The sequence below is a fragment of the Rana temporaria genome, chromosome 5, assembly GCF_905171775.1.
Source record: "Rana temporaria chromosome 5, aRanTem1.1, whole genome shotgun sequence".
NCBI lineage: Eukaryota > Metazoa > Chordata > Amphibia > Anura > Ranidae > Rana > Rana temporaria.
Window position 1 is genome coordinate 66,078,347 of NC_053493.1, and position 26,585 is coordinate 66,104,931.

General features: G+C 43.9%; 1 protein-coding gene across 1 annotated transcript in view; it reads left to right on the forward strand.

Moving 5' to 3' along the window:
• The window catches only part of PITRM1 (pitrilysin metallopeptidase 1), a 104,690-nt gene that overhangs the window by 60,907 nt on the left and 17,198 nt on the right, over window positions 1–26,585 (forward strand). Inside the window, exons 12-21 of the mRNA XM_040352661.1 lie at window positions 562–658; window positions 3,148–3,282; window positions 4,054–4,192; window positions 10,028–10,144; window positions 12,696–12,825; window positions 14,400–14,520; window positions 19,115–19,191; window positions 20,351–20,516; window positions 23,477–23,577; window positions 23,982–24,102. Of these exons, the coding sequence (XP_040208595.1) occupies window positions 562–658; window positions 3,148–3,282; window positions 4,054–4,192; window positions 10,028–10,144; window positions 12,696–12,825; window positions 14,400–14,520; window positions 19,115–19,191; window positions 20,351–20,516; window positions 23,477–23,577; window positions 23,982–24,102 (1,204 nt within the window). The remainder of the gene's footprint in view (window positions 1–561; window positions 659–3,147; window positions 3,283–4,053; window positions 4,193–10,027; window positions 10,145–12,695; window positions 12,826–14,399; window positions 14,521–19,114; window positions 19,192–20,350; window positions 20,517–23,476; window positions 23,578–23,981; window positions 24,103–26,585) is intronic.

Below are 26,585 nucleotides of genomic sequence, written 5' to 3' on the forward strand. Positions count from 1 at the left end.
TACCTAATTTGCATATTCCTTGCGTAAATCGACGGAAGCGCCACCTAGTGGCCAGCGTAAATATGCAACTAAGATACGACGGCGTAAGAGACTTGCGCCAGTCGGATCTTAGCCAAATTCCAGCGTATCTTATTTTCTGAATACAAAAAAAAGGTACGCCGGAGCATCCTAGAAGTTACGCGGCGTATCAATAGATACGCCAGCGTAACTTCTTTCTGAATCTACCCCTATGCCTGCATTTTCCCTGCTCACCCCACCTGTTGACTACTTTACAGTGTGAACGGGACACATGGAAACAAGTGTTTTCTATGTGCTCCAGCAGTGACCTACATTGACCCGGTGTGGGAAACACAAGTCACTGGGAGCAAGCTCTGAAGGAGATGGGTTCTTTTCTGGAGTCTTTAATAGTATTGGCTACTAATCTGAAGTAAACAGCAATATTTCTCCATAGCACCATGAAAAGCACATTAAGGAATTACCGAATTTGTGCAAAAGAGAAAATCTAAGGACACTCAGTGGTCTGCTCTGGTGGACTGACTCCTTCAATACTTTGTTTTATAGGAAGGGGTTTGAGCCTGAAAGAATTGAAGCTGTCCTCCACACTGTGGAAATCGAGATGAAGAACCAAACAACGGGCTTCGGGATGAAGCTAGCTAATGTAAGTTTTTATGCATTTGTATATGCAGCATGTTCTACTTTTGTTGACTGCACTGCACTGGTGTGAACTAGGCCATTGGAATACATGGAAAACACTGAGTGCATTTTTGATGCAGATTAACCACTTAACGACCGCCTCCTGCATATATACGGCAGCATAATGGCACGGCTGGGCAGTTGCACGTACAGGTACGTCCTGTACTTCTACCCAGCCGTGGGTCGCGCACCCGCGACCCGGTCCTAAACTCCGGGACCCGTGGACCCGATCGCCGCCGGGGTCCCGCGATCGGTCCCCGGAGCTGAAGAACGGGGAGAGCCGCGTGTAAACACGGCTTCACTGTGGCGGCTGCATCGATCGTGTCATCCCCTTTATAGGGAGACACAATCGATGACGTCACTCCTACGGCCACACCCCCCTACAGTTGTAAACACACACTAGGTGAACCCTAACTCCTTCAGCGCCCCCTGTGGTTAACTCCCAAACTGCAACTGTCATTTCCACAATAAACAATGCAACAATTTTATTTTTTTTCAAAATTGTCACTATTTTTGTTTATAGCGCAAAAAATAAAAATGGCAGAGGTGATCAAATACCACCAAAAGAAAGCTCCATTTGTGAGTAAAAAAAGGACGCCAATTTTGTTTGGGAGCCACGGCGCACGACCGCGCAATTGTCAGTTAAAGCGACGCAGTGCCGAATCAGAATAATGCATTCTGTATGCAAGTCAACTAATCGACTGACCAACTGATCGATTTTAAGAAATTGCGTAACTATTTTTCTAATTTGAAAGAAACAACAAATTGTGCTTGTAGCTAAAACGTTGTGCTCTGCACATTGAAATCTATGAATGCAAACAATAGCAGCACTCGCAAATGCCTGGGTATGTAAAAAAAAAATGATATTCCTTCTATTAAGTGTGCTGCACTATTGCATACCCTTTAGAAAAAAAAACATACAAAAAACCTGTATACAAATAAATCATAAGTCCAATAATGACTAATGTTAATAGTGCATATATTCACTTGTGAGTGGTGCGTAAAACGTCACGTGCCTTCACCATCCAATACCGTGAATACCTCCACCATCACAGTACACTTACCATAGCAACAGACCCCGCATTACAGAAGTCAAATCATGCAAATCCATGAAATCCTCCAAGCTGGTGACTCAAGAAACTCTGCTGCAGCTCCCCCGCCCGCTGCTGCCATCTTCAGGCAGCCAGTTTCTGGGTCTCGAATTGAATCTTGAATTGGCTATTTTGACAGAACACCGGCGGGGGGAGGGGGGCCCAGAAAAGGGTAGACCAAAACCATTGCACAGAGCATGAAAGTATAACTTGGGACTGCAAAGTCGCATATCAAGACGTACCCCATGATTTCCAATAAGTACCGTTCATATCTGTGCGACTTCAAAGTAGTCCCTGCACTACTTTGGTCAGATTTTGATGTGACTTGAGGTCCATAGACCACAAGATTACACAGGCATTCAAGTGGCGGCAAAATCGTGTGAAAAGGGGCCTAAATCAAAGTACTGATAAATGGTTATCTGCAAAAAAAGATAGTGAACACTTTTTTGCTGCCCTCACCCCTGTAATGCAGAAAATCGACACCTGAAGACTCTTCATAAACGGACTTATCCAGGAGTAGGGATGAGCTCCAGCGTGTTCGCATCGTACACGTGCAGAGCCCGCCAGGAAGTCTGCACGGCGCTGCGCTAATCACAGCCAGGGAGACATTTCCCGATCTCTGCAGCCGAGCATCGGGACAATGTCTCCCTGCCTGTGATTATCGCAGCGCCGTGCAGACTTCCTGGCGGGCTCTGCACGTGTATGATGCGAACACGCTGGAGCTCATCGTTGTCCAGGAGTGTCCATCGTCTGGTCTTCCCCTGTGAAACCAACACTTTTATCCAAAAACTGATGCTTTCTGGAGACACTTGAGGCAATGATTTCTCAGTTATAGGGACACGAACAGAGAGGGAGAAGTCATTTATGATCTTCTCTCCAGAGAACATTGATTTTACTGAAGGGTACCTTTTCCGTCTGATTGGGACAAAATGATTTTGAACACACAGTTGAATGATTTGCAGTACATAGTCGGCTGTTAACCACTAAGTTACCAACTGTTCTATGGTAATGCCCTTTGGGAAATCCGTTACACCCATAGGGGGTATCTAGTATAGACAACAATGCCTCCGTTCCCCTGTTGGGCCTGTTGCTGCCATCAGTGTAGGGGCCAAACCTTGCTGTAAGTGTAATCTGTTTTTATGGTCTGTAAAAGCTTGCTGCACTAACCCATTGAAATAATGTATGGTTTAATCATGTATGTTATGGTTCTATATTCCATTTCATTGTGAGGGGTAATGACCAGGCTGTCGCCTAATCAGAAGGCCCGATTGCTTTGGTCCACGCAGGGTAAACGGGTGCAAGAGCTAAAGTGGTGAAAGCATACATGTATACGGCTAATTTTTGTGTTTTCTGTTTCAATAAGTACATAGCTGCCAGCTGGAATCATGATGTCGATCCGGTTGAGTTGCTGAAAATCGACGAGCAAATGACTCGATTTAGACAGTGCATTAAGGAGAACCCCGCTTTCCTTCAGGAGAAGGTCAAGCAGTATTTTCAGGTAATTTATATGTAAATATAATGTGTATAGGTACTCTTTATGGAGGGATCGGGGATCTATAAGACCCCAAACCTCTGCACTTTAAAGTATTTTAAAACGTCAAGATCGGCACTTTTGAATACTTTATATTTTTTAAAACTGGCGCCATTAAAGTTGTCAGTAATCAGGGAAGTGATGTCAAGACATTGCTTCCGGGTTACTAGATTCGAGATCTGAACGAAGCATCGGCTTTGTTCGGGTCTTCGGCCAGCCGTCAGAAGCACCGGCTGGTTGCTCAGGCCTCCTGGTGGGACGGAGAGCCCGGGCGAGCAGCAGAAGGCGTGACTGGGAGGTTGGATGCCCACTGCTTGTAATTTCAGCCAAACCTAAGATATCCTGCCCCTATAGTGTTTAGCAATAGGAGGGAGGATAGTGCCATTTACCACTGTGTAAACACTTGCATGTGTCTAGTCATGTGGACTGCTCAGATAAGAAAAAGGAGGGGAACTGAAACTGGAGCATACTCGGTAGGTGACAACAGGTCTACACAATCCCAGCCTGCAGTGGGGACACAAAAGAATATGGGAGGGACAGCTAAAGGTGGGATCAACCAGGTACATTTCATTCTACACAAAGCATTGTGAGTATGCACACTCTGTTGCATAGCATGTAATGAGTTTGTCTGGGTTTAATGACACATCAAATATGTGTGCTGAGGACTTTGATATGACTTAATTTAGAGTTCCATATTTTGTATAGTCGGTAATTCTCCTGTTTGTTTTTCTCCCCCAGAACAACATGCACAGTATGGTATTGACCATGAGTCCTGATAAAGATTATAACAAGAAACAAGCAGAGCTCGAGCAAGAAAAACTGAGCCAGAAGGTCAAAGCTTTGACGGAAGCAGATCGAAAAAACATTTATGAGAAAGGTTACCAAGCTAAATTTCCTGTCTCTACACATTGAAAAGTGCTTATCCACCCAAATGAGATTTCAGCTGTAGATTTAACTTGGTGATTGTAAATTCAGGTTTTTTATTTTAATACATTTTATGCATTAGGATAAAAACCTGTGGGTAGCAGCCCCCCTAATACTTACCTGGGCCCCATCTCTATCCAGCGATGTACATGAGTGCCTTGGCAGTCTGGGACTCTCCCTTCTGAGACACAGCAGTGGTGCCATTGGCTCCTGCTGCTGTCAAAGTCAGCCAATCGGGAGAGAGATGGAGGGGCCAGGGGCACAGAACAGGGACCAGAGAAGTGGAGGATCTGGGCTGCTATGTGCAAAACCATTTCACAGAGGAGATACATATAACATGTATGTTCTTTTCATACAAAAATCCCCCCCAAAAAAATATTGTATGGGTTGTATGTGCCATCTGTTCTCCAGACACACACACACACACACACACACACACACACACACACACACACACACACACAGAGCCATAAACATGATGTAAAAGAAAAATGTGATTCATCAGACCAGACCACCCTCTTCTATTGCTTTGTGGTCCAGTTCTGATGCTAATGTACTCATTGTAGGCACTTTTGGCTGTAGACACGGGTCAGCATGGACACCCTGAGCGGTCTGCCGGCTATACAGCCCCATACAATGAACTACGATGCCCATTTTTATCAGCTTCAGAGACAACATGTTTACTTGCTGCCTAATATATGCCACTGTTTTTCAGATGCCGTTGTAACAAGATAATTTGTGTTATTCACTTAAAGGGGAGTTCCAGCCTTTTTTGCTTGTTAAAAAGTGTTGCTGCTGGCTTTTAGTAAACATACACTTACCTGTTCCACTGACGCGACTCCTGGAGCTTCACTCCCCCCCCCCCCCCCCTCCCTCTCCGCCCTCACCTTCTTCTAACTGTGGGCACCTGCCCGTGACAGCTTTCGGCTTCACGGCCAAGCACTCACTGCGCACGCGCGAACGGCGCTGCGCTCCCTGAGTGGACAGGCGATCGCCTACAGGGAGGGGCCGCATTAGGCGATATGACGAGTCGCCTAAGTGCTCCCTGGGGGGGAAGTCCCACTCCTACCCCCCCCCCCTCCAAAAATAAAATTGCATGCCAAATGTAAGGGGGTGAGGAGTGGTTTAAGCAGAAGCTCCACTTTTGGGTGGAACTCCGCTTTAACCTGTCGTAAAGTTGTAACTGATCAGTGGGAAGGTCTCTCTCTTGGTTTAGTTTGGCTGTTTCTGCCTACCCTTGCACACACCTTTTGGTTTGTTTTAATTTTGCCCTTTTTCATTTTCAATATTAGAAGTTAAAAACCCCAAGAAAGCGTTGGATCCCTTTTATAATGGCCTTAGCAGGTGTATAGAGCAGAGCAATATCCCCAGCCAAGATTTACAATGCCATTAGGAGCCATAATTATCCATCTAATATGGGCAGACAGTTACACTGTGACAGGAAACTCAATGAACTACCATATCGCTCCACGGTGCCTTGGTAGTTCATTGACAACTACAAGCCGGCAGCCGCAAAGGCCGTTGGTATTTGTAGTTTTCACATTCACAAAACACTGTAAATAGATGACGCATGCGGTCAGCCAGGCCCCCGCACAGCCATGTTTTTTTATTAGATTGTGACAGCTAGTGGGGGGGGGGGGGGGGAATCCCCTGCTAGCTGTCAAAACAGGGGATTTGGAGGGGGGGGGGGGGTGCGGGGGCCGGTGCATATGTTAAATGTTGCACCCTGAATATGGGTGTAACGTGTTACAAAAGTGGAACTTATCCTTTAATATGACCCTGTTGCTGATTTCGATATTGAAAGAAGCAGGTCCCTGTAAAGAAGAAAGAAAATGCTTACCTCTCTTGCTGTCTGCACCACCAAATGTAGCTCTGTTGAAGTTTGCAAGGAAGCTGACCTTTCTGCGAGTCGATCCTTTGTCTATCCCAGCACTTGCTGGTTTCACATCCTATAGTGATATGGAAGTCAGAGGGAGGAACAGTAAGCCTGGAAAGGGATACTGGAATTCGCCACTCCAGAAGTGTCAGTTTCCCAGCACACTTCGGGGATTATATACGCTTTATCAGAGTGGCTTTTGAAGATGCATTTAGTTTCCTCTTTACTTTTAATGTTGGGATTGGCGATGGGGTCACTATAACACCCCCCAGAAATCTGCTGTATTCTTTAGTGCACGATAAGAGAAACGGGACTTTCTGTGCTGATGAATACATTGGAGAACATTCCTTCTTGGCTTTGTATGTTAACATTGTTTTGTTGGTCACTCTTGGGACCCTTTCACACTGATGCGTTTTTACCTTGCTAAAAATGCATTGAAATAAAAAAAAAATATTTCCCTTTTAATCTTATGGGACTCTTTAACACCACTGCTCTGTGCGTGTGGCACATTTTGAAAAGTGCTGCATTATTGGTGTGATTTTTCAAAAGCGCATCCAAAACGCAGCTCCCCATTGAAATGAATGGAGAATGCGTCAGACGCACCACAGTTGCATTTTTGCTTCACAGGTGCATGGTTGTAGTCGGTCAACCAGAAAACGCATCAGAAGCGCATATGCGTTTTTTTTCTTTTTAACATGTGTGTGTTTTTTTTTGTTTTTTTTGCCGTGCAGTGTGAAAACACACTTATTTGATCATCTTCAGTCTAGTAGTGTTGTTAGCTGCTTAAAAGGTAACTCCACTTTTGGTGAGGGGATAAAAATGGTGTATACAATTGCAACACAAGTCATATTGTAATTGAATGTCATTAAAAATGACCTTTCCTTTTCAGTCTGCAGCTCTGTAATTGTCAGTTCAGTTACATTTTCATATGCAGTATGACTTCCTGGCAGTGTTCATTTTAGCAGCAAATTTCAATTTAGTTTTAGTCTTAGGACTAAAATGGCGTTTTAGTCCCATTTTAGTCTTCTGCAATTGTTTTTAGTCAGATGCAGCGTACACACGGTCGTTTTTTGTGATGGGGGGGGGGGGGAAACGACATTTTTAAAAACGTCATTTAAAATGACCATGTGTGGGGAAAACGTTGTTTTATGTCTTCGAATTTTTTTTTTTGTCGTTTTTCAGAACATTCTTCAATTTTTGTCAATTTTTTTTTCAAACGTCGTTTTTTGTGTCATAAAAAATGATCGTGTGTGGGCTAAAACAACGTTTTTAAACCCGCGCATGCTCAGAAGCAAGTTATGACGCGAGCTTGAATGGAACAGAGTGCCTCCGTACGTGCTGAATGTAACCGCGCTTTGCTAGAGCATTTTGAAAAAACAATGGTGTGTAGGCAACGTCTTTTTTTAAAATGAAGTTTGAAAAACTTTTTTTTTTTTTTTTTTCAAGACAAAAAACGACCGTGTGTACGCGGCATTAGTCGACTAAATCTCCAGTACATTTTAGTTGACTAAAACAAATTTTAGTCATCTAAAATCTAATGGGTGTAATAAAATTGTAATACATTGGTTAACATTTCTCTACAATTTCCAAATCGAATATGTTATTACTTATGGTATCGAGGTATGAACATGCACTATAGACCAGTGTTTAATTTAGTTTGTCTTGGTCTTTTGATTAAAACGGCATTTTTAGTTTTATTCCCATTTTAGTCTTTTGACTATAATGCCATTTTAGTTTTAGTTATATTTTAGTCATCTCAATTGTGTTGGTCGTATTTTAGTACGACCAAATTAACACTGCTCCCTGGAGGTGTTCTGTACACAGTGATTGGCTTACTGAGTTTCCCAGAAGTCTGCACTAAGATACAAATAAGACTTTTGGCATCCCCTGTAACACAAATGATGTTTTTGGTGGGATACTCCCAAAGGGAAATCGCATCTAAAGGGGTGCAGACCTGGCCACTTTCCTCCATTAGAGCCCTGCAGGTGCAGCAGCTCATGGATAATTATAAAACCACTCCCACTAGATTAACTGTGCACATGGACACAGAAGGAGCACACTTTTCTTTTTCTTTTTTTTTTTTTCTTTCTAAAGACTGATCCAATACCCCAAGGATCCCGCAGTATCCCATACTTACAAACTGCTCTGTGTCTGCTACCCCTCTCTGCCAATCCTCCCATTGGCTGCCACTCAACCAACTAATCTAATTCAAGATACTAACAGTAACTTGCTAAGCCATCCACAACCTGGCCCCCGGGCTACATCACTAACCTAGTCTCAAAATACCAACCTAATCGTCCTCTTTGCTTCTCCCACGACCCCCTGCTCTCTAGCTCCCTTGTCACCTCATCCCATGCTCACCTCCAGGACTTCTTTCAAGCCTCTCCAATCCTCTGGAATACTCTCCCCCCCCCCCCCCCCCCAATCTGTCCGACTATCTCCTACTTGGCCTACTTTCAGACGATCCCTGAAAACTCCTCTCTTCAGAGAAGCCTTTCTGGCCCCCATCTAACAACTGTACATTATTTTCTCCATCGGCTCATCCCCCACAGTTCTTACCTCTTGTATCTCTTGCCCCTCCTTCTTAGGCCGCGTACACACTTTCGTTCCAAACAGATGAGAATGGTCCGACAGGCCATTTCCATCGGTTCACCGCTGAAGTGGCCTGATGGTCTGATGTGCGTACACACCATCGTTCCAAAAACCGATTGGGTCAGAACGCGGTGACGTCAAACAAGCTTTCTGTACCAACCATCGGTTTGGTCCATCGGTTCGATTTTGAAGCATGTTTTAAAATTTTGGACCGAAGGAAAACAGACCAATGGGCTATACACACGGTCAGTTTGGACCGATGAAACTGAACCTCGGTCCATTCTCGTCCATTCTCATCGGTTTTGTCCGACCGTGTGTACGCGGCCCTAGATTGTAAACTCTACTGTGCAGGACCATCTGATTCCTCTTGTATTAAAGTGTATTGTACTGTATTTGTACAGTCTACCCTCAAGTTGTAAAGCGCTGCGTAAACTATCAGCGCTATTTAACCACTGTCATTTTCACAATAAAGAATGCAATTTAAATGCATTTTTTGCTGTGAAAATGACAATGGTCCCAAAAATGTGTCAAAATTGTCCGAAGTGTCCGCCATAATGTCGCAGTCACGAAAAAAATCGCTGATCGCCGCCATTAGTAGTAAAAAAAAAAAAAAAAATGCAATAAAACTATCTCCTATTTTGTAAACGCTATAAATTTTGCGCAAACCAACCGATAAACGATTATTGCGATTTTTTTTTTTTTTTTTTTTTTTACCAAAAATAGGTAGAAGAATACGTATCGGCCTAAACTGAGGGAAATTTTTTTTTTTTATATATGTTTTTGGGGGATATTTATTATGGCAAAAAGTAAAAAATATTGAATTTTTTTTCAAAATTGTCGCTTTATTTTTGTTTATAGAGCAAAAAATAAAAACCGCAGAGGTCATCAAATACCACCAAAAGAAAGCTATATTTGTGGGGAAAAAAGGACGCCAATTTTGTTTGGGAGCCACGTCGCACGACCGCGCAATTGTCTGTTAAATCGACGCAGTCCCGAACTGTAAAAACCCCTTGGGTCTTTAGGCAGCATATTGGTCCGGGGCTTAAGTGGATAAATCCTGTATGATGATAATACTTAACTCATTGTGAAACTGATCATAAAGTGAATACACATAACCCCATTTTTGTGGTTGGTCTACTAATCTTTTCTAACAGCAGCATGATGGAGGCCCTTCTGGTGTTTGTAACAAGACAGTACAACGTTGGCATTCCTCATATTGAGATTGGCCTGTTATATTAAAAATGTTTTTTGGACCGTTATGTGCCCTAAGTTTATTACTATATTAAATGTCATGTATTAAAAGTCTTCTCTTCTCTATAGGTTTAGAATTGCTGCGCTTTCAAACTGAAGCCCAGGATGCTTCATGCCTCCCCACCCTTAAAGTGACAGATATTGAGCCCACCATCACTCCCACAGAGGTGGAATGGACATATGCAGGTTAGTAAAGTATCCTGATAACTATTGCTATATCCATAGACCTCATTTGTGAGAATTTTACATTTCCATTTAGGGATTTTTGAGAAGATGGTGGATCTTTTTTCATTTCCTTTTACCTGGAAACTTACCCCTTCCTGCTATGGTTTTGTTTTCACATAGGAGTCTAAAGCATGTATCCTAATGGTGCTTATGAAAAACTCTTTGATTAGTCAGGCCCCAATACCAGTGACCTGACGCCACCACCGTGACAGGCCTCCATCCCTATTGTACATGTAAATCCAGGAGCAATTCTCATGGGACTTTTTTATATATACATTTTTACATCCGTCAGCTGGCGTACTTAACCTCCCTATAGCCTCGTACACACGATCGGATTTTCCGACGGGAATTGTGTGATGACAGGCTGTGGTCAGAGAATCCAACCATTTGTATGCTCCATCAGACAATTGTCGGATTTTCCGCGGACAAATGTTGGATAGCATGCTTTAAAATTTTCGGACAACAAATGTGTGTTGTCGGATTTTCCGATCGTGCGTACAAAAGTCAGTTGGAAAAAAAAAACTCCAAAGTACAAACATGCATGCTCGGAAGCAATGCCAACCATAACACAACATAGCAGAAGTTACCTAAAGGGTGGCGCTGAAGAGCTGAAAAACCATGTAGTTTCGTGTTTTGTTGGCCGACAATTCTTTGCCATTTTTGTATGCAATACAAGTTCACGGCCAACGCCCTTCGGACAAAAGTCCTACGCTTTGTCCGCAGAAAATCCGATCGTGATGTTAACTCATCCCTGCTGTCAGTAGAAGATTCCCCACTGACAGCAGAATATAAATGGAAGGGCTGACATTAACCAGTTGACCTCTGGAAGGTTTTACCCCATTCATGACCAGGCCTTTTTTTGCCATTCATCACTACACTACTGGCAATTGTGTGGTCGTGCAATACTGTACCCAAATTACATTTTATATCTTTTTTTTTTTTTATTTTTTATTATTCTTTTTTTTTCACACAAATACAGAATTCTTTTGATGGTATTTGATCATCACTGGGTTTTTTAACGAAAAAAATGTAAAAAAAAAAAAAAAAAAACCTATCCGATGAAAATGTTTAAAAAAAATGAATGTCATCATACATTTAGGCCATAATATATTTTGCCATGTATCGCAATAAGGGCCAGTTCACACCACATGCAGTTTAGTACGTTTTTTTTTGTTTTTTTTTCTGCATCAACGCATAGAAAGAAGGTTGGATGGTTTCCAATTGTACCAGTGCAGTCAGTTTCAGGGCTTTCCAGTTCCAGGGGGAAAAAAAAAGAACATGCTAAAAAATTTTGGCACTGCAACACAGTAAAAAGCATCAAAAACACACTGACCCCCGTACAGTGCAAAAAAAAAAAACAGTAAGAAAAGAAAGCCGGAAACGCACCGATAAAAATGGGATCTGGGAGTGTGTTTTTGTGGTATGAACTAAGTGTACACTTGTTCGCATGAAAGTTAGTGTCTTCAAATGATAATCTATGTGCTGGAATGAATTGTTGCACAGCTCAGCGGCAGGCATGTGCTCCGTACCCGGAAGAGCCGGTGACTTGTCCTTGAGGTTCCCCTAACGAGAAAGACCCTTCAAGGACTGCGCAGACGCAAACTTGCCGACGGAAATCTCCGAACCTCGCCCGGCATCCAGGCTCATTCTTTAACATCCCAGTGGATTGGAGGATGTTAAAAAAAGAGCCAGGAGGCCGAGCGAGCGGCTCAAGCCGTCCGAGCGAAGTGAGGCCGACTGGCCACTTTCCACAAAATCCACGTCGCCCTGGATGCCGACCGAGATTCGGAGATTTCCGTAGGCAAGTTTGCGCCTGCGCAGTCCTTAAAGGAACTTTCTCATTAGCCGGAACCATATCAGCAGATCAGATTGCGCCTGCGCAGAAACTTTCACGTTAGCCGGAACCATATCGTCAGATCACCGGATCACGTATATGTACGTGATCTGGTACATTGGGGCCGCTCTGCCTCAGCACATCCTGCGGTAGGCTTTCACCAAGTGGTTAGAAAAAAAATCCATTGTGTATACCCAACCCCAATTTATACTAGACCCGTTTGGGGGGGGGGGGGTCACTGCCAGGCTGCATGCTCAGATAAGGGTCTGGTATGGATTTTGAGGGGTCCTCACACCTTGTATTTCTGGCGTGATGCCCCTCCCAAAATCCATACCAAACCCGGAGGGTGAAATTCTGCTATCAACTGTTTAGTTTTTCTTCTGCCCTTTTAAACTGAACAAAATGGAGACTTGTTCCTTTTTTTATAAAAAATAAATAAAAATAAAACAGACCTGAATGGATGCGGATGTAAACAGATGATCATGTGTTGCTCATAGGAGTTCATTGATGTTGGTTCCTTCATCTGTCAAGAGACAGAACACTCGTGAAGGGGGCCTAAGTCACTGACACCCCAATTTCCCTTTTGTCAGTAGACTAAAAAAAACAGAAGCGCCCTAGGTCAGGGAACATTGGCTGATGCTCTGATATTGTAAATCTGCCCATGTTTGTACCCTGCAGGTGACGTTCCTATCCAGTGCTGTTCCCAGCCTACAAATGGCATGGTATATTTCCGAGCAGTCTCCAGCCTGAATTCACTTCCTGAGGAGCTGACGCCCTATGTGCCCCTCTTCTGCAGTGTTGTCACCCAGTAAGTGGTTTTAATTCTTCCTGCATTATTTTGAATTTAAAGGGATGCTTAAAATTTTACTAAACCCAAGAGCCTGCATTCACTATATCTGGTCTCCCACAGTACACAGAACATGGAAATGCAATTATTTTTAGTAAATATAAACTAATAAATTCCTTTTGTCACCAGCAGTATTTAGCAGTCTTGTGACTTCTATCAGCGTCTGGTTAAAGCTTGTAGGAGGATTTTTCATTCTATTCTGACTGTCCTATGAGGCTGCAGGACCCCTGACCCTCTGTCTTGACGGTGCTGATCACATGCACCTCCTTTACAAGAAAAAAACCCTTGCCTTCCTTCCTTCCTTCCTTCCTTCCTTCCTTTCCTCCTCCTCCTCCTCCTCCTCCTCCTCCTCCTCCTCCCCCTCCCCAGCTAATATTACTGTAGATTTTGTCAGGAGCGAGCAAATCAGGGTGGCAAACTAAGTCACCCTCCTCAAGGAAGTAGATGCCAAGGACTATATGAAAGTGCTTTCAGACTATGCCATTAGAAGGAACACAGACTACTTACAATTATAGTAGGAAATAGTTTTATATATTTTTTTTTTTTGGACGTTTAAGTGATCTTTATGTGGTATTCTTGTTTTGGTAGATGTGATACACTAGTAGTAGTTGATTGTATTTTACCACTTCCCGCCCGGCCTATAGCAGAATGACGGCCTGGAGGTGGTTCAGTTGTCCTGACTGGGCGTCGTATGACGTGCAGCAGGATAACAGCCACCGCGAATTGGTGGTGCGGCATGTCTGTCTGACACACCGCTACACCGTTCTCGGTAAAGAGCCTCCGACGGAGTGGTCAGCAGTGTCCAATCACGGCTGATCGCAATGTAAACAGGAAGGGCCATTGATTGGCTAACAGGCGCAAGTAGAGGAGAGCTGATCGGCTGCTCTCCTGACTGGGGTGGGGGGTCTGTGCTGATTATCGGCGCAGCCCCCCCCCCCTCGGATGCCTGCAATGGACCACCAGGGATGGCCATCCACACTGGACCACCAGGTATGCCACCTAGACCACCAGGCAGCTGCCAATCAGTGCCCAGGCAGCTGCCAATCAGTGCCCATCCCCAATGCCTGCCAGTGCCGTCTATCAGTGCCATGTATCGATACCCAGCAGTGCTGCCTATCAGTGCCACTCATTAGTACCCATTAGTGCAGCCTTTTAGTGCCTTTCAGTGCCCACCAGTGCCACCCTTGAGTGCCGCCTATTAACTTATTTACAACATTTTATAACGGTAACAGAAGAAAAACCTTAAAAAAAAAAAAAAAAGCTGCTTGCTCTGGGGGAGCTCTGCAAGAGGGCGGTGCCTGGAGCACCAGTGGGGTCTCGAAAAGAAGAGGATCTGGGCTGCTCTGTGCAAAACCGCTGCACAGAGCAGATAAGTATATGTTTGTTTTAAAAAAATAAATAAAAATACTTGCCTTTTAAAATATGCATCTGTACACTTTTTTTAATGATATGATGAAAATGTTTATTTTTTTTCTTGTGCTGTTCTCAGTGGATTCATTTTATTCTTTGCTAACGGATTAATCTGTTTTCTGCAGGATGGGCTCTGGTGTGTACAATTACAGAGAGCAGGCCCAGCAGATTGCTTTGACTACTGGAGGTATGAGTGTCTCTCCACTCATTGTATCAGACTCCTCCAATCTGGACACATATGAACAGGTAAAAATACTGAAATAAATTCCCCCCAGCAATAAGGGCATACTAAGTCCTTTTATTCCTGATTACAGAAAGGTAAACTTTAAAGAGGAAGTAAACCCTGATGGGTTTTACTTCCTCTTTGTTCCCTGCAAAGTAAAAGCAATTGCCTGCAGAAGAAGCCCGCGATGTCACCGCTGTGTGACCGCGTCCATCTTCAACCCCTCTTCTTTCCGGGGCCGTGGACTCTGGCTCTGTTACTGGCCGGAGTTGCGTGACGTCACTCCCGCGAATGCGCGCGGTAGCAAGTCGGTCATGGCGCGGGCTCTATAGAAATGGCACGATCATGCCCTTTCTATAGTGGGCATGCGCTGATGATGTTTAGGAGATATTTCCAGCCTTATTATAGGCTTACATGTAGGGAAAAGTGGTTGTACAGGGTGCACAACCACTTTAACCACTTCCAGACCTGCGCACGACGATGTACGTCCTATTTTTAAAGATTGATATCTCGGTAAAAAGGCAGCAGCTGCTGCCACAACCGAGGTAACGATCTTTAGTGTGCGCGGTCCGGTACACGATAACGGCGGTCTCGCCGTTTTTTTTTTTTCAGTGTAAAAAGTAATAAAATAAAAGTAAATAAGAAAACCAAAAAAAAAATTTTTTAAAGCGCCCCGTCCCGACGAGCTCGCGCGCAGAAGCGAACACATACGCGAGTAGCGCCCGCATATGAAAATGGTGTTCAAATCACACAAGTGAGGTATCGCCGCGATCGTTAGAGCGAGAGCAATAATTCTAGGCCTACTCTGTAGCTCAAAAAATGCAATCTCTAGAATTTTTTAAACATCGCCTATCGAGATTTTTTAAGGGTAAAAGTTTGACGCCATGCCACGAGCGGGCGCAATTTTTAAGCGTGACATGTTGGGTATCATTTTACTCGGCGTAACATTATCTTTCACAATATATAAAAAAATTGGGCCAAATTTATTGTCTTATTTTTTTAATTAAAAAAAATGAATTTTTTCCAAAAAAAAGTGCGCTTGTAAGACCGCTGCGCAAATACGGTGTGACAAAAAGTATTGGAATGACCACTATTTTTTTCTCTAGGGTGTTAGAAAAAAAATATATAATGTTTGGGGGTTTTAAGTAATTTTCTAGCAGAAAAAACTGTTTTAGTCTTGCAAACACCAAATCTGAAAAACACCTAAGGTCTGGAAGTGGTTAAAGCGGGGGTTCACCCTATCGACGGAAAAAAAAATAATTTTTTTTCTTTTACCTTAAAATCAGGCATTGTAGCGCGAGCTACAGTATGCCTGTCCCGAATTTTTTACCCCCGTACTCACCTTGTAGTCGTCCATCGAAGATACCGGGGAATGGGCGTGCCTATGGAGACGGAGGATGATTGACGGCCGGCTCTGGCGCGTCACGCTTCTCCGGAAATAGCCGAAATAGGCTTGGTCTTCACGACGCGTGCGCATAGCCTGTGCGCAGGCGCCGTGAAGAGCCGAGACCTACTCCGGCTGTCTTCGGGGAGAGTGACGTGCCAGGGCCGGCCGTCAATCATCCTCCCTCTTGAAAGGAACGCCCATTCCCCGCGGGAGCCGAAATCTACAATGTCCGATTACAAGGTGAGTCCGGGGTTAAAAAAATCGGGACAGGCATACTGTAGCTCGCGCTACAATGCCTGTCTCGATGGTAAAATGTGTCGGGGGGGGGGGGGGGGGGTGAACTACCGCTTTAAGGACCCATTCACACCATGTGCTGGGTTTTTCTTCATGGAACGATACACAGAAAACAATTGTTTTATTGTGTGTAATGTTCACACAAGCAGTGTTTCACTGCATTCCAGAGCTGTGCAATATAATGCAACATGTTTGTGTAATGTTGCATCACTCTCGTTGGCCCTAAATGTCCCCACACAGCAAAGGTAGTGCACCACATTGCTATGCAGTGACATGAATTAAGTGTCACTTTGCACACTTCTTCACAGAAAGTTCAATCAAAGAAAAGGGAGCTGTGTAATGCGATACAATGCACATAACACAGCCTCCTGCCGCACAGATCTGAAGCTCAAAATGCTGGTGCACATTGATTTGAAGCCCCGAGACAGAGATTGGCACTACCCCGTCTTTCTGTATTGGCTGCATCAGTTGGCGCTCAGTTTCTGAGAAAGGTGCCAGAAGCCAGTGAATGATTTAGCTGTGTCGACTGATGCCCCTGTAGCATTCAGGAAAACAACTGTAAAATGTTCAGTTAATAAATCTGATCTTAACCAGTTAGCAACCGCCCTAACCGCTTAACTCTAGGAGGGCGTCAATGTACGTCCTCCCAGAGTCGCGCTCCCGCGCGCCCTGTGGGGCGCGCACACGGGAGTCTCCGTGACCGCCGGGTCCTCCGGACCCGGCTGATCACGGATCACGGTAAATCGCCGCTGATAGCGGCGGTTTACCACGTGATCGCTCCGTCCAATGACGGAGCGATCACTAGTAAACAAACCGGCGTCATGTGATGACGCCGGTTCCTCCCTCTCCTCTCTGTACCGAACGGTACAGTGTGAGAGGGGAGAGAGCGGAAGCAGCAGCAGCTGCTGCTGCGGGCTGGATCTGTGACACATGCAGTCACAGATCCAGCCATCGATCCCTCCCTGTGCAATACTCTGCAGTACCAGCCATACTCTGCAATGCCCCCATACTCTGCAATGCCCCCACACTCTGCAATGCCCCCATACTCTGCAATGCCCCCACACTGTGCAATACCCCAAAATACTCTGCAATGCCCCCACACTCTGCAATTCCCCCACACTCTGCAATGCCCCCACACTCTGCAATACCCCAAAATACTCTGCAATACCCCAAAATACTCTGCAATACCCCAAAATACTCTGCAATGCCCCCACACTCTGCAATGCCCCCACACTCTGCAATGCCCCCACACTGTGCAATACCCCCAAAATACTCTGCAATACCCCAAAATACTCTGCAATACCCCAAAATACTCTGCAATGCCCGCAATACTCTGCAATGCCCCGCAATACCCCACAATACTCCGCAATACCCTGCAACGTCGTCTATGGGGATTTTTAAGTAGCGAAGTTTGGCGCCATTCCACGAGCGTGTGCAATTTTGAAGGGTGACATGTTGGGTATCTATTTACTCGGCGTAACTTCATCTTTCACATTTATGCAAAAGAATGAAGAAAAAATACTAAATTTGCCAAATTTTATAACAAACAAAGAAAAATTATTTTTTTTTACAGAATTTTCAGTCTTTTTTCTTTTATAGCGCAAAAAATAAAAAACCCAACGGTGATTAAATACCACCAAAAGAAAGCTCTATTTGTGTGAAAAAAAGGACAAAAATTTCATTTGGGTACAGTGTTGTATGACTAAGTAATTGTCATTCAAATTGTGAGAGCACCGAAAGCTGAAAATTGGTCTGGTTATTAAGGGGGTTTACGTGCCTAGTGGTTAAAGGGGTTGTAAAGGTAAAAAAAAAAATCCCAAAATAGCTTCCTTTACCTCAGTGCAGTCCTCCTTCACTTACCTCATCCTTCCATTTTGCTTTTAAATGTCCTTATTTCTTCTGAAAAATCCTCACTTCCTGTTCTTCTGTCTGTAACTACACACAGTAATGCAAGGCTTTCTCCCTGGTGTGGAGAAAGCCTCTTGAGGGGGCGAGCAGACAAGTCAGAACACTCTCTACTTTGCAGATAGAGAAAGGAGCTGTGTGTTAGTGGGCGTCCTGACACTCCTGCTCGCCCCCTCAAGAGGCTTTCTCCACACCAGGAAGAAAGCCTTGCATTACTGTGTGTAGTTACAGACAGAAGAACAGGAAGTGAGGATTTCTCAGAAGAAATAAGGACATTTAAAAGCAAAATCGAAGGATAAGGCAAGTGAAGGAGGACTGCACTAAGGTAAAGGAAGCTATTTAGGGAAAACATTTTTTACCTTTACAACCCCTTTAACCCTATGCAAATAGTGCTTTTTTTTTTTTTGTTTGTTAAAACCGTTTCGGCCCCACCCTCCCCCATGCACATCCCTCCCCTAGGCAAATGATGTGCACTGTGCTCACTGTACCTCCTGGGATTTGTGACATGCATATATCCTCTTTGAATCATACAAATAAGTCACGAGAGCACCAGCACAGGATGGGCTGTGGGTGTCTAGAATAACAGTGCCGCGTCCCAAATATATTTGATCAAAATGTTGTAAGTACAAAAAAAATGGACTTTGTAGGCACCAATTTTTAAAAATACATGTATGTTTGTTAACACATAATCACAAAAAATTAAATGTTGAAAAGAAAAAAACAATACTGAAAATTAAAACGACTACTACAGTAACAACTGCAGTAGCAGCAGATTGTTCCAATAGAGGTCCAAAGAGGACAACACAGGTCTCAAATGACGTGTGTGACTATGATACATAGTAAATGATTGTTTAGCTCGACATGTTTCACGGAGAACCGCTTCTTCAGGAGCTAGTAGTATCTCTAGAGAGAAACAGACTATTATTTTTTTTTTTTGAATCGTCCAATTTAATAAAAGATAATAATAATGCATAAAAGTATATAATCTATCCTCTTTGCTTATGTTGACTGTTTTCCCTTTTCCCCCCCAGGGTATTCAGTTTTCATCATCATGCTTAGACAGGAATACACCTGACATGATGCATTTGTGGAGTGAAATATTTAACAGGTATGTAGCATTTAATGGCGGAAAGCTTTATTACTTTTATCCATGTTCATAGAGCTGAATAAGGATCTCTCTGTTCAGAGAGGGCGAGAGATTTGGTTTTCTCCCCTTTGGCCCTATTACCTTTCTCCTATTCCTGTGAGTTGCTGGTAAGGCCGTGTCACAGTGCTTTATCACGCATCCTTCCTCACTGATATACAAAATTTATAGGGTACACCCTTTTTTAAGGGGTTAGTTTAACCAAAATTGTGTGTGGGTTTTTTTTTTTTTTTTTTTTTTTTAATGGAAGGACCCTTACAAGTTAAAGGGGTTGTAAAGGTTCATTTTTTATTTTCTAAATAGGTTTCCTTAAGCTAGTGCATTGTTGGTTCACTTACCTTTTCCTTCCATTTCCCTTCTAAATGTTTTTTTTCTTTGTTTTCTTTGTGTGAATTTCTCACTTCCTGTTCCTCCTCAGTAAGGTGTTCAGTAAGCTGTTCTAAATGACTTTTCACCACTCGGATGATGGTGGAAAGCTTACTGAGGAGAAACAGGAAGTGAGAAATTCAAACAAAGGAAAAAAAACATTTAGAAGGGAAATCGAAGGAAAAGGTAAGTGAACCAACAATGCACGAGATTAAAGGAACCTATTTAGAAAATAAAAGACGAAACCTTTACAACCCCTTTTAATTCTCGTATGTCTATGGTTGGCAGCAGGATATCGGAGCCATGTGTCCCAGCTATGGCAGTACACCACCACAATGATTACAAAGCCAAGCAGGGTTGTCTTGCTCCTCCTGACTCTGTTAGATAAATTGATACCACATATAATAAAGACGTGTTGTACATACTATACATTGCAGAGGTGTGCATTGCAATTCTCATTTAGCGTATTCCTCATTGTTATGCTCAATTGGCACAAATGTGTAAGTGGGCATCTGGTATGCATTTTACCACCTGCTAAGTGCCCCCAGAATGTTATGTGCAGAAAAACACAGCGCACACTTTATACTCTTCAGGCTGCGCCAAAATGGCATACGATTGTCCATTATTCAGCTCAAAGTGGACAGTGTCTGCAGTGTTTTTCTATATCCAGCAACCATATGAACTTCTTTTTATTCCGGGATATTGTTTCATGTTGTACCTTCTTCTTCTCTTTTTTTTTTTTTTTTTTTTCTCTTAGTCCTCATCTTGATGCTGAGGAGCGACTGCATGTTTTAGTAAAATCGATTGCTCAGGATATGTCCAATGCCATACCAGAAAGTGGACAAGTGTATGCACAAATGCGTGCAGCCAGGACACTCTCACCAGCTGGAGAACTGCAAGAGCTCTTCGGAGGAATGAGTCAGGTAGGAAGATCTTTTACTAAACCCACATTGAATCTGCAGCCCTTTACTTTGTATGTGCTTTAAGGATGAACTCAGAAATGTAAAATCATCCATTCTTCATTTCATTCCCTGGGGAATGGCATCATGGGACGCATGCCTTTGTCTAAAGAGTTACTGTGATTAACTCCTCCCCTTTTACATTTTAGTTTAAAGTGGAAGTCTAAAAATAAAAATAAAATCCCTGCATCTATAGCCACCAACATTCTAACAGTAACCTATCTAGCCCTGTAAAGAAAAAAATCAGTATACATATATTTTCTGCAAGCGATCCGACTCCATCTCCAACGGCAGAAGTTCTAAACCCACGCTGAGCTGTCAGACACAGCTTTACTGACAGGTGGGTGCAGAGGACACGTCCAACAACGGAAGCCCCATAGTAAGTCTATGGGTGACATCACTCCCCATTAATTTCACAGCTGTTGTCGGACATCTCCTCCGCAGAGCTTTTGCTGCTGGAGATCGAGCCGAATCGCCTGTAGAAAAGGTATGTACAGAGGAGCTGCTGTGGCTCAACGCGATTGGCACTGCGCTGATAAGCCATTCACCTCTGCAGCTAGGGGTTCGGATTCCGGTCTCGGCTACATGTGAATTGTTTGGTGGTCTCAGCCCGGCTCCCGGTGGGTGTGCTATGCGAGGTAAGCCTGCGCTTAGTATGCCCACCCCCCTCCCACAAAAACCACCACACTTGCACGCACTCGAAATTGGGTTAACATGCACGCACTTTGACCACGCGGTCTCTAAAAAAAGAGAGCCGAAAGACTAACGGGGCTGGTTGAGCGGGCAAATCCTCACTCCCTTATAGGGAGTCCCTCTGCCCCGTTGGGCTTCAAAGCGGAGTAGGTAGGGCGGGCTGTGTGGGAGGACCCCCTCACACACCCGCCATTGCCACCCGGGGCATGGAGAAAGGTGGCAGATTGCCTCTGGGGGAGGCCTGCCTACTCCAAAATCCTGGAGTCCGGCTCCTCTCTCGAGTACACGCACAAAAAATACACTTTAAAAAAAAAAAAAAAAGTATGTACAGTAAAACCTTGGATTGTGAGCATAATTCGTTCCGGAAACATGCTTGTAATCCAAAGCACTTGTATATCAAAGCAAATTTCCCCATAAGAAATAATGGAAACGCAGATAATTTGTTCCACAACCAATTATTTATAAGTCCTTCAGTTTATAGTCAATATAAAAAGATGTCCATCCATAAGTGGAAACCTCCACATGGGGATTAGAAGCAAAATCCAGCAGGAGCTACAGAGTATAAAAGAGAAAAGAGGAGCCTCTAAGTGTAGCAATATGGGTACAACATTTAGCAACTCACATGGTTGATGAATAAAGTATACAGGCCTCCGGGGGAAAACTGGCCACATAGACCATCTCCCGCACCGCCGACTCTCACCGCTGTCAGTCTGCAATTGTGACCGGGCAGACTACCCTGAAATAGAGCGATCTGAAAGCGAGCGCAGCATGGAAGGGATGACTTCAATGGCGGTGCAGAGGATGGTCTATGTGGACAGCTTTACCCCTGATGCCTGCATACTTGGATGTGCCTGTTTAATCATCAACCATGTGAGTTGCTAAATGTTGTACCTTCATTAAATGTAACCATATTGCTACACTTAGAGGCGCCTCTCTTCATTTTTATACTCGGTTGTGTCTCATGACACTACTTGAATTATAAAGACGTCATTTGTATATCAAGTCAAAATTTGTTCAAAAATGTTGCTTGTCTTGCAAAACGCTCTCAAACCTAGGTTTCAGGGCTAGATCGGTTAGTGTTAGAATGTTGGTGGCTACAGCTGCAGGGATTTTAGTTGTAGCATGGACTTCCATTTAAATTTTATTTTCTAAAGAAGATTGTTGGAGTATCTTCTATATCAGTGGTCCCCAAACTGTGACCCAGGGGCCGGATGCAGCCCTTTGCTTGCCATCATCCAGTCCTTAGGGTACTATTCTTCCTACCGATACGAAGCACTATACCTCCTCCGACACAAACCATGGTGCATAATTCCTGCCACTGATACCAACAATGAGGCACCATTCCTCCCACTGACACTAACGGGGGACTATTTCTCACACTAACACCAATGATGGGGCATTGTTTACTGATGATGGTATATTCTTTATCCCCATTGATGCCAGGCATATTCTACTCCAGCGGTCTCCAAACTGCGGCCCTTTGCTTGCCTTTATCCGGCCCTTGGGGCAGTATCCCTCCCACTGATACGAGACACTATTCTGACACCGACAGTGGAGCACCATTTCTCCCACTGACACCACTAATGGGGCACTATTCCTCCCTATGATACAAACAAAGAGGCACTATTTCTCCCCCTAATACCATATGTTAAGTCCCACTGATGCTAAGAAAATTTCCACCCCACGCTTGCCAAAGTCCGGCCCTCCAAGAGTCTGAAGGACCATAAACCGGCCCTTTGTTTATAGTGTTTGGAGACCCCTGTTCTACTCGCATTGGCCACATCCAAGTCTGAAGGATAGTAAACTGTCCCTTTTTTTTTTTTTTTTTTCAGAAAGTTTGAAGACCTCTGTTCTAGGGGGAAAAAATAACTCTAACTTCAGAAAGTCTTGCATCTTGACATATACATATTGAGGAATGAACAGGTTTATTTTCAGGTGCTTCTTCTAGACAGCAGTTGGGTTCACATCCCCTTTATCTGATACTTGTATTCTGGTGGCATGGCTTCTGCACATTTCAGATGGTCATGGAAGGCAAGGCTTTTGCTGGTACAGCCAGATGGCATAAATATTTCTTGTGGCCAGTATGCCTACAGATGAAGTGTCCGTGGGTGAACCTACCAAGAAAGGGGTGGCCAGCCCTAAAGCAAAATGTTACCTTATTGGTTTGTACAGGGTGTTTGTTATTTGAAAATGCTGCAAGTTACCACATGCAATGTTTTTTTTTAATATAGGTCAAATTCATGAAACAGATAGCGGAGATGACTGATTTGGGACCAGTACTGCGGAAGTTATCACGAATTCGCAAATATATATTGTTGAGTGATAACATAAGGTACGTTGTAAATATCTGTGTTAATTTTGGCAGCAAATTTCGTTTTTCGTTTTTTTGCGCCCACTATGGACCCCCCTCCCAAATGGAATGAACTGAAACATTTTTAAAAGCGTAAAACTAATATTCAGTTTTATATGTTAAAATTGCCCTACAAGCTGTTGCTTTTTTTGGGGGGGGGACTCCAGCTGAGATCTTCAGATAACAAAGCAAATCCATTATAAAGTGGTCTTGCTCTTGTTTGGTTTCTCATTCTATTTCATTCTGGAGAATGTTGCAGTCGAAGTGAAATTTAGTAGCGGAAGCTTAGATGAGGAAATCTCTTTCAGCTCAAACCCTTCAAGCGAGTATTGGTGGCGTTGTAGTTGCTTAAATACTACTTTTTCTTTTCTTTTCCTGTCCATCAGGTGTTCTCTGAATGCCACCCCACAAGAGATGCCAGCAGCTTCGAAGGAGGTGGAGAACTTTTTGTCAGGAATTTACAGGAATAAAAAAGAACGCAAAGCTGTCCGACCTAATATTGTGCAGGTACTTTGGGCCTAACCTGAAAATCGCTTCTGTATTGTACTTGTGTATAGTGGAAAGCAAAGCACACAAAGCAAACTTTTTACAAATGTTCATTAGGGAACCAATCAAAAGATGTGAGGAGTTCTGTCCTCAAAATCATCTCTATTTTGGACTTGTGTGTAGTTTGAAGTATAGCACTCAAAGCATACTTTCTTAGAACGATCGTTGGGGGAGCAAGCGGACTACTGGGGTATTATCCCTGCCCCATAGGAGGATGCTAAGCAGAAAGCTATTCTGGCATTTTTGTGGGCTGTACCCCCCAACCCATTAGAAGACTTGAGGGCTCATGTCCTCGAAATTGGGCTTGTGAACGATGGTATGGTATATCCCATAAGCATACAGCAAAGTAAACTTTTTGAGTATTATGGATAATAGAATCCACTGGACCCATATTTTTAGTACAAGGGTTATCTTTCATGGTTGCATCACTGATCTGTCTGATGTCGCAACTTTTTTTTTTTTTATGAGAACTTTATTTGAATTTTTAATATAGGTTTTGCCAGTTCTGACTTGCCATTTGAGGATGCAAGCTCCATGGCTAATCCTTTCTCTACTGCTTTTTAAATCACTGACCCTGAAACGAGCACACCGAGTGAAGCGTTCTGACTTCACTGGCCGTATACGTATTTCAGGTCAGGGACTATATAGTGGAGCACAGTGGCGGCTGGTGCTCAAAATATTTGGGGGGAAAAAAACATCAATTGCAGCCTCACTGTTCCCATCAATTGTCGCCAGTTTGCCCCCCCCCCCACCCTGCACTTTCCTTTCTTGGGTCAGCCGTCCCCCTCCACGCTCCCTCAACGTCCTCTCTGCTCGCCTGTCTCTTCAGCCAATCAGGTGACCGGTAACCAGACCCGGTGCACCTGATTGGCTGAGAGGCGGGTCAGTGTTAGGAAAGGGATTCCCTAACACAGCACTGTTTAACCAGGGAACGCACAGCCTGTGCGCCCTCTGGTTAACCATTTGGAAGCCGATTAGAGCCCACAGGGTCTAATCAGGAAGTTTATTAGAGCCGCTGGCTCTAATCAGGAACTTCCAAAAAACACCCACTGTTATTCAGATGGCCGTCACTCAACAGGGGGGCAGGACACCTGAATAGTGGGCGGCACTTGCAACAATACATAGAGCACAGTGGTGTAGTGAGTAGCACTTTCGCCAAGCAGTAACAAGTGTTGCTGGTTCGAATCCCGACTGCGACACTACCTGCCTGTAGTTTGCATGTTCTCCCTGTGCCTGCGTGGGTTTCCTCCGGGTACTCCGGTTTCCTCCCACACTCCAAAGACATGCTGGCAGGTTAACCAGTTCCCGACCCCCGCATGTACATATACGTCCACAATATGGCACGTACAGGCACATGGGCGTACACGTACGTCCTCGCCTATTAGCGGGTGGGGGGTCCGATCGGGACCCCCCCCCGCTACATGCGGAGGTCGGGTCCGCTCGGGGAGCGATCCGGGACCACGGCGCGGCTATTTGTTTATAGCCGCTCCGTCGCGATCGCTCCCCGGAGCTGAAGAACGAGGAGAGCCGTGTGTAAACACGGCTTCCCCGTCCTTCACTATGGCGGCGCATCGATCGCGTCATTCCCTTTATAGGGAAGACACGATCGATGACGTCATTCCTACAGCCACACCCCCAAACAGTTGTAAACACATACTAGGTGCACCCTAACTCCTACAGCGCCACCTGTGGTTAACTCCCAAACTGCAACTGTCATTTTCACAATAAAGAATGCAATTTAAATGCATTTTTTGCTGTGAAAATGACAATGGTCCCAAAAATGTGTCAAAATTGTCCGAAGTGTCCGCCATAATGTCGCAGTCACGAAAAAAATTGCTGATCGCCGCCATTAGTAGTAAAAAAAAAAAAAATAAAAATGCAATAAAACTATCCCCTATTTTGTAAACACTATAAATTTTGCGCAAACCAATCGATAAACGCTTATTGCGATTTTTTTTTACTAAAAATAGGTAGAAGAATACGTATCGGCCTAAACTGAGGAAAAAAAATGTTTTTATATATGTTTTTGGGGGATATTTATTACAGCAAAAAGTAAAAAATATTGCTTTTTTTTCAAAATTGTCGCTCTATTTTTGTTTATAGCGCAAAAACTAAAAACCGCAGATGTGATCAAATACCACCAAAAGAAAGCTCTATTTGTGGGGAAAAAAGGACGCCAATTTTGTTTGGGAGCCACGTCGCACGACCGCGCAATTGTCTTTTAAAGCGACGCAGTCCCGAACTGTAAAAACACCTTGGGTCTTTAGGCTGCATATTGGTCCGGGGCTTAAGTGGTTAATTGGCTTCTGCCTAAATTGGCCCTAGTATATGAATGCGAGTTAGGTACCTTAGATTGTAAGCTCCTTGAGGGCAGGGACTGATGTGAATGTATATGTAAAGCGTTGCGTAAATTGACGGCGCTATACAAGTACCTAAATAATAAT